Source organism: Panthera uncia, chromosome B4, assembly GCF_023721935.1.
Source record: "Panthera uncia isolate 11264 chromosome B4, Puncia_PCG_1.0, whole genome shotgun sequence".
NCBI lineage: Eukaryota > Metazoa > Chordata > Mammalia > Carnivora > Felidae > Panthera > Panthera uncia.
The window spans coordinates 66,596,632-66,611,038 of record NC_064809.1 but is presented as its reverse complement, the minus strand read 5'-3'; the positions used below and the strand labels follow the sequence as shown (position 1 = coordinate 66,611,038).

General features: G+C 35.2%; 1 protein-coding gene across 2 annotated transcripts in view; it reads right to left on the bottom strand.

The window, feature by feature from the left end:
• Positions 1 to 14,407, bottom strand: part of CNTN1 (contactin 1) — a 364,093-nt gene that overhangs the window by 123,358 nt on the left and 226,328 nt on the right. For both annotated transcript variants that reach the window (XM_049625293.1, XM_049625294.1), the window contains 3 exons: positions 13,715 to 13,865; positions 7,644 to 7,771; positions 7,170 to 7,345 (listed from right to left, as the gene is read on the bottom strand). In XM_049625293.1, coding sequence (XP_049481250.1) covers positions 7,170 to 7,345; positions 7,644 to 7,771; positions 13,715 to 13,865 — 455 coding nt within the window. The remainder of the gene's footprint in view (positions 1 to 7,169; positions 7,346 to 7,643; positions 7,772 to 13,714; positions 13,866 to 14,407) is intronic.

Genomic DNA, 14,407 nt, shown 5'->3' with positions numbered 1-14,407 from the left:
GTGGACTAACCTCCTTATATAATAGATGAAAAGCCTAAGGCTCAGAGTGACTGTTTTGACCAAGGACATAGAACTCTGTCAAAGGCAAAACCAGAAAAAACACTCCAGATCTTTAGATACTATTATGTTCTTAAAAACAAAATGAAAAAAAATAGATAGAATTTTTGGAATATGCCAGCTAATGACAAAATAGTGTGCTGCTGGTGTGATATAAATAAAACATCAAAGTCCACAATGTAAAAATTATAAAATTCTTAAGACACTGAAGGGCCACATGTTTATTTCTTCCTCTTTTTATCTAAATACTTATCATATTTTGCCAGAATAATAACTGCCGTGATGCTTAAGTATGCATGGAGTTCTATGTAAAATAAAGGGGACTTTAACTTTGAATGTATTTCTGGACATTTTCCAAGCCAAGACATTTCTGAAGAACAAAGACTTGTTGCTCTATGTTCTTATTTCCACTTACTTAGCATTGCCATCAACAAATGCTCACTAAGGACCAGACTATGGGGTGTTATGCTACAGAATAACCTTAGCTGACATGGTCTCTACACAGGAAGTATAATGTTCTAAAAGAAGCCAGAACATGTATAGACATGTCTAGTGAGCATGAAAACCCACCTCCATGTTTACTGGTAGAAAATGGCAAATAAAAGACAACAGTTAGGTGTAAGTAAAGGTTTATTAGGGTAGTGAAAGGACGGTCAATAATGTTAAATGCTTAGACAGCGTGAAATATAACAGAGTACTCCATCAGTTTATCAGAATGTTCTAATGCTTATCAATTACTCATAAGAGCAGAGAAAGGATTTGGCAACAGATAGAATGACTTTGAGTTTTGTCGGGGTCACAAAACTATGTTAGGGGACTATATATGTTTTACGCATTTCCTTCTCTCTCCCACTGCCTGTCAAAATGTAAGTCTTAAGTTCACAAAACACATGAAATCTATCATCCTCTACCACTCATACTATTTTGGAAAATGTTTTAGCCAGTCTCTTATAATTTTTCTTTTGTCCTAAGCACTCTCATCTGCTCGAAATAATATAACTTCTCCAACACATCATGCTTAAAACCCTTCCGTGGGCACTCCCTTTATGTCTAAGTCTGCCTTTTCATCTCCCTTGACAGTAGTTTCTCAATCTTGGCACTACTGACAATGTGGACCAGATAATTCTCTGTTGTGAGGGAATGTCCTCAGCATTATAGGATGTTTAGCAACACCTGTGCTAAACAGATGCCCATAATACATAGCCCTTCTCCCTCCTCCCCATAGTGGTGACAACCCAAATTGTCTCCACAAATGGCCAAAGTCCCCTGGGGAGGAAAATCGTTCCCAGTTTAGAACCACCACTTCAGGGCTTGCATCATCTTGCGGTGCCTGCTGGTCTTCTGCTCTAATGCAGTCCTTGCCTGGATGATGGCCCAACCTTCCTTTTCTCCTGCAACCTTTACCCCCCAATTCTGGACAATCGTCACCTTCTTGCTGAGCAGTAACAGAGAACCAATAACATTTTTATTGTCATTCCTTCCTTCTCTCTCTCCCTCTCCTCCTCCGCCCCTCTACCTTTGGATATGCAGAAGCAAAATTTCTGTTCAAATTCATAACATATTCTAGTATGGAACACATAGGTCTTAAAGTTAAGCACCATGATGTTACATGTTCAGTATAATTAATATTTTCTTTTAAAAGGAAAACCTGAGGGTAAGAAGTCTGTCCTCCTGTGTTTTGAATGGTGTTGTATATACAAGCAGAACAAATGCACACCCACACACCTGCAAACACGCACTACACCTATCTACCTAAAGGAGATCAGAAAGAATTGCCTACAACTACAAAGACCACCAGAAACCATGTAGACTTGATTTACAATGTATTGCAAAGTTTGCTAATAGTATAGGGAAAGTGAAGTAATTTGGATAAACCTGAGTGAATGTAAAAAGGTTCATTTAACACAATGATAGAATAAATTGGGAGTTGAACAGCACTGCCTTATAGTGCTTTGAACAATGGGAGGTGGGTATTAACCAGTGGATGAGAATCCGAAGTGGTGAAGGCCACGGGGTCTGCGGTCAGAGCACCTTGGTTTCAAATCCTCCCTGTCACCAACAAGTGGTATGAGGACTTTGGACAAGTTACTCAACCTTTCTGATCCTCGGTTTCTTCACTTTGAAAGTTAAGAAAAATCACAATAATATATGTTTCCTAGAGGATTGCTATGAAAATCAATGGAGAAACACATGAAAAACACTTAACCCAATGCTGGCCAAACAGGAAGCACTCAATAAATGTTAACCATTCCCTCAGCAAGGAAATAGCTAGAACTTTTTGTTTCAGATTAGGTATCCAGTGCAGCAGGAGTGCAAGAATTAAAGTATGAAAAATTGAGATCTGTAAGCTGAAAAAAACTATGTAGCAAAACCCTCTGGAAATTTCAGTGCGGAATGATTGCCCTCTATGCAGAGTATTAATAACTGCTTACAATCTGCCAGAACTTGTGTCAAGTGCTTTGTAGGCATTCTTTCACGGAATCGTCACAAAATACTAGGAAGCACCAGTTTCACAAGCCCAGTGAAGCAACCTGAATCAAGTAAGTGAATTATTAATAAAATTTTACAGAGATGGAAATCTGAAAGTTTAGAGAGGTTTAATCACTGGCTCAGGGTCACACAATAAGAAGTGACAAAATGAAGCCTAGACCCCAGGACTGGTTGTGGCAGAGCCTCTGAACAATTCAGATGCTATTTATGAATTCAAAACATATACGTAATAACTTATTGCCAAATTTCAATTTTAACATTTATTTGTATTAAGAGAAACAGGAAGAAGATATTAGAGTGGCAATACCTAGAATTGGAAAGTTCCAACTCATGCGGTTAACTAAGATAATGGCTCGGACAGGAAGGCGTTGTCAAATATTTGAAAGAAAATGACTCAAAGTAGATGTCAAAACTTAGATGGTTATTGAAAAAAAGTAACTTCCCCAGATCAGACACCACCGTGGGAGAAACATAAAATGGTATATTAAATAGGTTTTTTTTTGTTTTTTTGGTGGATAGTTTTAAGTCCTTTCAAGAACAAAAGGGAATATAAATTAAATTGATAAGTGAAATGACTCTGCCCTTTATACTTACTCTAAGGCAGTAAGCAGCTATTTAACTGGAAAATAAAAATAAAAGCCATTTTATAGTTGGGCTTGAAAAATTTATTTATTTGTCACAAAGCTTTGATAGAATAAAAGAATGCCAGATAAACTGCTTATAAGCTTATTGTATCCAAGCTTCAATTTTTAAAATTTATGATTCATATATATAATTCTTAATATCCTTCTATGCATAAGTTCAAATGAAACATTTACTGAACCTGATTATATAATAATATAATGCTGAGTGACTCTTTATGGAATGAAAGAATAAATGACATAGCAGGTAAATTATATATTTGTTATTTTTTCTATAATCAGTATGAAGTGTTTCCACACAGCTTTAAAATTAGTATCTATATATCTATATCTATATCTATATCTATATCTATATCTATATCTATATATATTTTAATAATCAATTCAAAAGAGTTTTGCATGAAGCAGGATCATTAAATGTAATGGCGATGTAATTTTTACTTTTTTTGCGAGCTCACTATAAATTCTTAAAAGAAATGCACCTTGGGGAGCCTGGGTGGTCAGTCTGTTAAGTGACCTACTCTTGATTTCCACTCAGGTCATGATCTTATGGTCCCTGAGATACAGCCCTGCATGGGGCTCTGCACTGACAGCACGAAGCATGTTTGGGATTCTCTCCCTCTCTCTCTCTGCACCTCCCCCTCCCTCTCTCAAAATAAAAATAAACTGAAAAAAAGAAATGCACCTCTTGAAAATATACTTTTTTCCTGATAATTATATGAATATAATTGAAAAAATATAAAGTATAAAATTTTTTAATTACCTATAATCGCATATATTAGACCTAAGTATGGGAAAATGTATTTGTTTAATTTCATAAACCTTCAAGTCCCAATTATTCCAGGCTGTGAAATTTGAAAACTTATGCAAGGTTGCCACATTGTGGTCAAAGTTGAGAATAGCAAGCTAAAATCAAAGCATCGTCATTGATTTGACATTGAATAAAATTTCTCACTGAAACTAAATTGGAAAATACAAACTTAGTTTCTGGAAATGAAAACCTTAAATTCTGGTTTACATATTCATTCTTCATTAATTAGGACTTCTGATATTAATTTTTAGCAATTAAATTTATTTAAACGAATGATGATGATGACATCGGTTTTGATAGCTATGGAAACATTTACATTTGAATTTTAAACTCACAGGGTGCCTGTAATTTATTTTGGATCAGTGCCTGTGTTTATCTTATTCAGTGTTTTATTCACCCTAGTGTCTATATCTGTTCCTGCTTTTGGTATGTGCCCAGTACAATATTTTAAATGAACAAAAATGATATTCACTAATTAAAATGCTGCCAGAATCAAATAAAATATCAACACATTATTTAAGGCCCCCCCAGAAATGATGTACTGACATATTTGCCCATGCAATTTGAATAATCAACAAACGCAGTCAGCAATGTCCCTTCCTTTGTATTCCCTCACTACGCTTGAGGTAGGAAGGGCCACTCCTTCTGACGTGGTCTGTCAATGCATCCAGCAGCAATTCCAGTCATTAGCATGATCTACCAAGAGGTGGATCAAACACATATGGTGTTTTTACTCAAACTTCGTGTTGTACATTTAGCAGTGAAGTCTGACTTTGAAGTTGGCTTTAAAAGAGAAGGAAGATGCAAGGGAAGGTTTTATAGGTCTTAGGTTCAAAAGACAGAATTAAATTTAATAATTTATTTTAAAATAAATTTCTTACCTAGGTTTTTTTTAGTTATTTAGAGAACTGAATCGGCCTGTCCATCTAATGTGCTCCAAATGTGTATTTGATATTTTTACTCAATTAAGTTACATATTTAGCTAGTGAATATGTGTTCTACCAGTGGTTATCACTTGGTGGAATAAAGCTGAAGCAGCGTTGGTGAGGCAAAGCGTGGCCTGCAGTGAGTTGTGCTCTGGATTAGCTGAGGGACAAGCACATGAACTTCTGTGGCTGTCATCTGCAAAAGGAGTCCAGTAAGTAATGACCAAAGTCTTTTATGTTTTTATGATCCATTTTATTATTTATTTCTTAACTATTATTCCAGTTATTTCTTTATTTTCCTCTCTTTTTAAGCTACCAGGCTCTTTTTCCTTTTTTCCTTTCTCCTTTCCTTCTTCTCCCTGTCTCTTTTCCTTCCTTTTCTCCTTTATTCCTTTCTTTTTTTTGAAATATTTATTTACATCAACAAACATAATGTAACTATCATTTTAAAGTACATAAAGAAACTCCATGTATGAAGTTCCAGCAAATTCAAAAGTCTTTTTCTTTTAAGTAAGACATTTGTTTAGCTCATTTTTTCCTGTTAAAATGAGTGAAAACTGAGTAGCATTCACCTTACTTGCAAAATCAAACACAATTTGAGGAAATTACTAAAGATATCAGTGCTAATTTTACTCATGTTGGGAACAGGTATGAGTACGCATACCAAAATATTTTTCAGAAACATAAGGAGAGATATCATATAAGGAGTATAATGTTAAAATAGTTCCCTGTTGTTATTTTCTAAAGTGTAAGTTTTGTTCTGAAAATGAAAGGCAATCAGCAGGTTTACAGTAAATTTCTACTCATAGCTAGAGCTGTTAGATTTGCAGTTAATTTGTAGAAAGCATACATACTGATTATTGCATTGATAGTAGTTTTATGAACCTAATAAGAATTTAAGAAGAAATGTTTTCATCTAGTTAAAATCAGTCTCACTCAACCTGGTTGAATGCTTGTTTGGCTTTTTAAAGTGTAAAGTTCTAGAATTTTTTTAAAAGCTAGACAATTTGAAAGCATGCTATTATATGTACATATCAATCTTAAGATTTCATAGGACTTTAAAAATCCCACATATTCCATGGAGTTAATTCAAACTTTTACTTATATATTTATAATTAACTTCTAAAATTAAAATTAGTTTTCTTCACTAAGCATATGTTCTAAAGAGGTTTTTAGGTTCCTTAACAATAGCATTTCTAGGAGCAGACAGGAACAGTGGCCAATTTATCTTTTATATATAACTGACCCTTGAACAATACGGGGGTTGGGGGCACTAAACCCCTGCACAGTTGAAAATCCATTATAGCTTTGACTCCCCAAAAACTTAACTACTAAGAGCCGTCCATTGACCAGAAACTTTAGTAATAGTTAAACGGTCAATTAACACATATTTTGTATGTTGTATGTATCATATACTGTATTCCTATTATAAAGCAAGCTAGAGAAAAGAAAATGTTATGAAGAAAATCATAAGGACGAGAAAATACATTTATGTACTGTACTTATTGAAAACATCCACGTGTAATTGGACCTAGCAGTTCAGACCCCATGTGGTTCAAGGGTCAACTGTTCGCTGTAACATAGACAGTCCTATCTTGCACCAGCGATGTTCCTATGCAAGTCAGTATTCCTGCATTACTTACCAGTCCTTTCCCTTTATTTTCTTTATTTCTACACAGGGACACCACTATTTGTACTTATAGGACTAGTGTCATGTATGATTTCCTATTCTTAAAATACAGCCATTTAACCCTTCTAAAAATCACGTGACTATTTGCTCAAACCCTCCCATATACATATTTTGCCTATTTCTTACCCTCAAAGAATAAGAGAAATGCCTTAAAGTCATCATTATAACAAAGGATAAGCTCTATGCTCTTACCTTATTTAAAATTATTATGAAGGCACTACAACCAAGAGTACAGATACAATGAAGTATAGTACACAGCAATATCAAAATGATATTGTAATGAAAGGAAAAATGAACCTAAAGCCCAATGAATATGTATTGATTAATATCTCTACCAGAATACTTACAGCAAGCCATTTTTGAAAAGGTTCAAGAGTGCTACAGGTAATATAAGTAAACCATGAAAAGCTTTTTTTTCTTTTTCTTTTTTTTTTCTTTTTTTTTTTTTTTTGCTTGTTTTTCAGTCTCGTATGAATGATTAGAGTAAAAGGAGTTGCAGTGCAGACACATAGGGGTCAATGGAATGTTAATAAGATGAAACTTAAAACACATACCATAAAATTCCGCTGGTAATGAACGTTCTCTTTGTTAAAATCGATCACATAGCCATTGAAGGACCAAATAAATGTGAGATCCAGGGCGGGATCAAAGGACGCAGCACACTGCATGGTAGCATTTTCTCCAACAGTAATATCAGCATTAATTGGGGCCAATATAATTCGCGTGGGATCTACACATTGGAAAAAAAAGAATAAAGCACAATTCAAGAAAACATTAGATATCATATTATCTGGCAGTTTCAAAGAATAAAAGGTACTACATTTTTATTTCTCTGAACAAAGGGAGAAAGATGTTTTCAGATTCAAATTCTAGGAACAATTTCATTAAGCAAGAGATTTGCCCAATGGGCTTTTGAAATGGAAACTTATCAATACATGGACTGTCTTTGTGAATCATGTCTTATACTATATTAGAAACTAAGTACTATGAAACTAGAAAAAATTAATATTGATCAAATGGTTTCTTACCTGTAATAACAAGAGTGCCAGTGTTATTAGCCCTCCCTCTATTATTTTCTGCAAAGCATGTATAGATACCTCCATCATTTCTTGTAATGTTATTTATTTCCAAGCTGCCATCTTCCCAAATGAGTATTCTATTCAAATGAGAGAAACACATTCTTCACAAAACTAATTTAATAAACATTTTACTAATCTGTCTTAGATTACAAACACTATCTTTTGATCATTACAATTTATACAAATTACTCGACAGTAACATTTTCTAAAGATGAAACATTCTAGCCTTTGTTTATACTATTTTTTCCAGCATTGACCAATTGCTTTAGAAATCCATCTTCATCTTTTTCTTGGACTATTGCAGTAGTCTCTAACCGGCCTCCTGCTTCTATCCTTGCCTGTCTCTAGTCTCTTTTCCACATGTCAGTCAGACATGAAGACATAAGTGACATAAGTCACACCATGTCACTCTTCCGCTCAGTGAGATCACTCTGCAGCTCAGCTCCCTCCAGTGATTTTCCATCTCACTCATAGTAAGAGACACAGTCCTTTGATTGCCCTTTTAGTCCCTGGGCAATCTCAAAGCTTTTGCACATTGGAACCTCCAACAAAGCTTTGCTTAATAATTCTAGTTAGCATTGCATGCATGCATATGTCACCGCTGCTGTCCAGGCACCCTCTCCAACCCATCCCTCCTCTAAGATTTTCTCTCCTAATATTCATGCCGTCACACACACTTCAGTTACTTATTAATCTATCCTTCCAATAGATGGTAACATTTCCATGCCAGGAATTTTTTATCTGCTTTGCTTGTGGTCCTGTCTCCAGCAGGTAATATAACTGTCTATTCATTCACTCATTCATTCATTCATTCATTAGAAAAAGAAAATCTGCGTGCCAGGAATTTAGAAGAGGAAGACACTAATTACTGATTAGGAAGTCAATCAACCTTTTCTTGAATGAATGCACTTCATGGAGTTTAATTGAAGCAAATAGTTTTTCATATACTGCCATAAAATGACTTAAAAACTGCTGTGGAACAGCCTCAAACCAGTCAAACCAGTCATAGGCCTGAAATGAATGACCCCAGGTCTTCCAGAAATGTGACCTCAGGACTTCAATTTGGACTTAAAAAAAAAATAAAAGTATATATAATTATATTTATTTTTATTTTTTTTTTTAAATATATGAAATTTATTGTCAAATTGGTTTCCATACAACACCCAGTGCTCATCCTATTAAGTGCCCTCCTCCATGCCCATCACCCACTTTCCCCTCTCCCCCAATCCCCATCAACCTTCAGTTGTTCAGTCCTTAAGAGTCTCTTATGGTTTGGCTGCCTCCCTCTCTGTAACTTTTTTCCACCTTCCCCTCTCCCCCCATCTTCTGTTAAGTTTCTCAGGATCCGCATATGAGTGAAGACATATGGTATCTGTCTTTCTCTGCCTGGCTTATTTCACTTAGCATAATACCCTCCAGTTCCATCCATGTTGCTGCAAATGGCCAGATTTCATTCTTTGTCATTGCCAAGTAGTATTCCATCGTATATATAAACCACATCTTCTTTATCCATTCGTCAGTTGATGGACATTTAGGCTCTTTCCATAATTTGGCTATTGTTGAAAGTGCTGCTATAAACATTGGGGCAACATGTGCCCCTATTCAACTCAGACTTTAAATTTAGCACAGACTATCATTTCCACAGCTACAGAGGAAGGCAAAAATATTTTTTAGTAATGTTTAAAGGAGGATATTCTAAAACCTTCCTTATTAACAGCTTCTGTAACAGATTAATATTTAGGAAATTCTTCTTTCAATGGAACCTAAATCTTTCATACTAGCAACCTAAATCTATTCCCTCTGTCTGCCTCTTCCTTAGAGACTAGAGACTATAAAAACTCATTATATATAACTATATTGTATTTAACTTGTATATTTATTTAAAAACTTTAGGGGCGCCTGGGTGGCTCAGTCGGTTAAGCGGCCGACTTCGGCTCAGGTCATGATCTCGCGGTCCGTGAGTTCGAGCCCCGCGTCGGGCTCTGTGCTGACAGCTCAGAGCCTGGAGCCTGTTTCAGATTCTGTGTCTCCCTCTCTCTGATCCTCCCCCGTTCATGCTCTCTCTCTCTCTGTCTCAAAAATAAATAAACGTTAAAAAAATTTAAAAAAAAACTTTACTATGCTATATAATATTTTGCATTTTGATTCAATATCGAATTGCCTATCATTAGATTTTCACTTTCCTGAATGTACCATTCCAAAAACCTTAATTTATCTCTGAAGCTTGGTAGAGCACATGCCGACAATTATCCATCTATTCCACCTTAAGGGAGGAGCTTGATAAAGGAAAAACACCATGTATCTACCTTATTGAGAAAATGCCAAATTTTCTTAATTCATTTCCACATAAGAAAATGCCAAAAAATTCCACCAATAATACATTCCAAGGTTTCCTTTTGCCTCTTTATCCAGTTCCAACTTAAATTTATTTCAGAATACTTTCTTTTCCTTGAAGAGAAACTGTAGTTTCAAAATAATATAACCTTAAAAGTACCTATTTGGTACTGCAGAAGCTTTGGCATGTGCCTCTAAGTTCTCCACTGTAAGAAGTATAACGGATCCACACAGCTGTTGCACTCAGAAATCCATCACTGTGTATGAACCAAGGCTATACTTTCCAAAGGCTGGTCTCAGCCAATGACAACCTGAGAGGAATGTAAAGGCAGACCTGTTTCTAGGAGACATCAGATTCTTAGGGGCAGTTTGAGCTGGAGGACTGTCCAGTGGCCTCACCATACTCAGATCTGCCCTGAAATCTGAGTCATTTCCTTGGGCCTTCCTTCCTGCCCTCCCTTTCTCCTTCATCTGGAATCAGTCCTGCATCTTGGTCAGATGGTTGTCCAAACCTCTACCCAGTGCCCTCTCTATTTTCCCATGTAGGCACTGCCATTAATAAATCTCCTGAATACTTACTCCTATATTGGCACCTGCTTCTCCAGAATCATATTAACAAGGACCAACATTAATGTGCCACACTTTTTTTCACTAAAATCTAATGTGAGCCCTTAGCCAATGTTCCACTGCACTATCATTTAATTATTTTGCAAGTGAAGCTATGAAAATTATAGCCAATATGCAATGGAAAGAACAACAGCAATCATTCTTTCTAGAATCCACACTATTATTCTGTTTTCTCACATTAGCTCTCAGTTAACCTTTAGTATATCCAAAGTATATTCTTCTTTATGTCACTCATTTCACCTATTATTTCAGGCACTTATTTCGTGACACTAAAATTAATTTTTGGTAAGGGTTACCATGGTAAGTTAACTTGATTTTTCTCTAATAATGGTCCCTATTTTTTTAATACATTTTTGGTTTATTTATTTATTTTAACAGAGACAGCATGAGTATGGGAGGGGCAGAGACAGAAGGGGAGAGAGAGAGAGCAGCAGCAGCAGAGAGAGAGAGCAGCAGCAGAGAGAGAGAGAGAGAGAGAGAGAGAGAATCCCAAGCAACTCTGCACTTCCAACTCAGAGCCTGATGCAGGGTTCAAACTCATGAAACCCGAGTCGAAACCAAGAGTCGGACCCTTAACTGACTGAGCCACCCAGGAGCCCCTAATGGTCCCCATTCTTAAATCAATGCAGATTAAACTCTAGTGATCTTATCCTTATTTTCAGATAATCTGATATGGATAAGCAGTCCAATAAACTAGGAACTACTTGGTCTTAAATAAATTAGTCACTCACTTTTGCCAAAATTACCCCAGGATAACCTTCATTTTACTTGTTAATTGCTAAAGAATACTAACTCTAGAGAAGAAAAGAATTTTGGAGTTGCTCTCACATAAATGGCTCAGATAAAGATCACTTTAGAGCTGATAGCAGTCCATTAAATATGAAATAAACAACTACAAATAAATTCTGTTGTAAACTGTATATCATTTAGCTCCAAGTAAAATCATACAATTGAGAACCTAATTATAATTTATCAAGATTTATGTTTCTTCTCTACTGATAGGAAATATCACATAAACCATTTTACAAGCTACTAATCAAGTGTGGCTAACTGTAATGTGGAACCATTTTCTGTGGTTTATTAATCAGAATGAGATTACAGTTATGCTGAAAGACAGTTATTCAGGTGCTCCTTGAATATTATTTTTAAATAGAAATGTTTTATTTCTCTAAAACCAATTTATTAGTTGAATTTTTCTTAATGCATACTATCTTACCACATTGAACTTTATTTTTATGTAAAATACTGTATCTATTATAAAATCGTGCTTATAATCTGAAAAATTAATGGATTAAAGCAGTGAGCAAAAATTGGATTTATAGAGTCTTTTGTCAAGAAGTAATACAACTTGATTCAAAGACTAAAAATATTCTGACAAGATTAAAATGGTAAGATTTTAGGAGCTAGAACACATGTTGATATCTAGGAAAATATCCTTTTTCTTTTCCTTTTTTGAACACATACTGATATTTAGGAAAAACAAGGCCATGAAACCAGGTTCTGAGAAATCCTTGGTCAGAAAGGCTCATGACATTGGTCCTCAACAGAATCAGAGCAAGATTTTTTTCATTTAGGGGAGAAAGTTAGTGGCAGGGGTGGGGAGGCTGAGGGGGATGCTGTGCCACAAGTTTATTGCAGGGGTAACTAAGTACCTAGATAAGGGACTTAGCCTTTGGTCACAGTCTCTGCATTGCTCACTGTCTGATCATTAATGTTTCGGCAGAAAATTGAACAAATTAATTCTTCCTTTAACACTGATTCTGCTAGCATCATTTTGCTAAGGTCTTAATAAATCTTAGTCAAATCTATTCATTTTAAAAGTTAACGTGCTTGTGGAAATAACTACTGACCCTGTGCACTCCCTACCACCCCCCACCCCCATCTCGATCTCTGTCCCATACACAGCCACACTTGTGCCCATCCTAATAACAGAACTGTGTTGGCATATGTTCATTCCATGTCAATATGACCCAAGTTGAAGTTTCAGTTTGGAGATTATCAACATACTTTCAAAAGTTTACTTTAACCGTTCCAGGCTTCGGATACATCAAAATAGAGATAATAATACCCATCTTACCTACTTTTTAAATTATTATTGTGAAGAAGATCTGTCTTATGTGCTTTTGCTAGAATATTCTTTTTGAATGCAAAAAGTACATCTTTTTCTCCTTTATTTAAGTCTTTAACAGATTTGGTTACTCAAAGATGGGGTCCAAGCCCCCTCGCCTAGAAAACATTATTGATGAGCTGGATTACTATATCTTATCTCTTAAAACTCTTCTCCACTTTCTCCTAAGGGAAAACCTCAGAAACCTAAGAATTCTTAAATTCTTCACCATCCTATACTCTCTGCCTCAGGGCCCTTGTACATATTCCTTTCATTGCCTATAATATTTCTTTCTCCCCCACTTTCACATCCCATTTCCTATCCTGACTTTCTTTTCTCCATACTCAATATTACCTTATCTTCTTCTAGTACATTTATAGAAACCATTCAGTGTGGCTTTTAAATAAATATTATGAAGTCACATGCTTTATATTTTATCCTAAAGCTACCAAAACATTGGTAATCGTTTACTTGTTAGGAAGGTGAGAAATTCCAATTTATTTTAAAAGATGGGAAGGGGTGATTTATTCTTTGAAATGTACCTCTATATTTTTTCTACTGAAATATTTAATGGGCTAACTTCATAAAACTAAACCAAATATAAATGGATACAGAAGTCCTTGTTACGGGAAAAGTAAGTCAGAGATCCTATTTTATTTCCCATTGTTCATTTTTCCCCCCCTGAGGACTTGGGCAATTTACCAAAAATCCCTGAGTCTCAATTTTCTAAATTTCTTATAAATTACAGAAGCCTAAAAATTGAACCTTGATTATCACAGATAATAAGAGTGAAGGGTAAGTATTTCTTACTTTTGTTTATCTTAGAATTACAGTGCCTTCTGCAGAGGAAAGTTAGAACAACCAACATTTACATAAGTCCTCTTTAACGTCCTCTTTAAATGAACTTGGCCAAATAGTTCATTGCAATTGGATTTCTAGTTTCCGAACTGACCTGCTGCTATTGACGAGCCACTCTGTCCCTTTACTCCATGAGAATTTTGGCTTGGGTGCTGCTTTAGGTTTGCATTCAATTATGACCCTTCCTCCCTTAGCAGCTAAGATCTTTTTCTTCATAGGATTCATTTCAAAAGTTGGAGCCAAAGCTAAAAGGAAACAAATGATTATTTTTCTCTTTCACTAAAAAGGGAAAATAAAACATTTCTTCTATAGCATCTTTTATTCTTTTGATTAATAATCAACAGAAAACATTAATCCCACCAAATATTATCAGATATGACCATAAATATTTCATACCTAGTATTCATACATTTTTTTACTTAGTAACTTAACTGAGGTATATTTTACTTATAAAATTCACCCATTTTAAATGTATAAATCTTGCTGTTAACAGAATTAATTGTTATGATTTTAGTCACAATCAATTGCTATATACATATTTACCTTGAAGGTAACATCCAATTTAATTATTTTGACTTAATTGCACAAAGGAAGTTAGGTGGAAGACTGGAGTTATATTGAGCATCATTATGAATATCGACATACGGTCATAATTAATACCCTCAACCATACTTTGAATGACCTATCTCCAGTGTACAAATGAGAGAACTGATATCTATTAAGATTATATAATTTGCCAAAGATGCCATAGGCAGTATCAGGTAGGATTCACAATTGAATCTTTTTC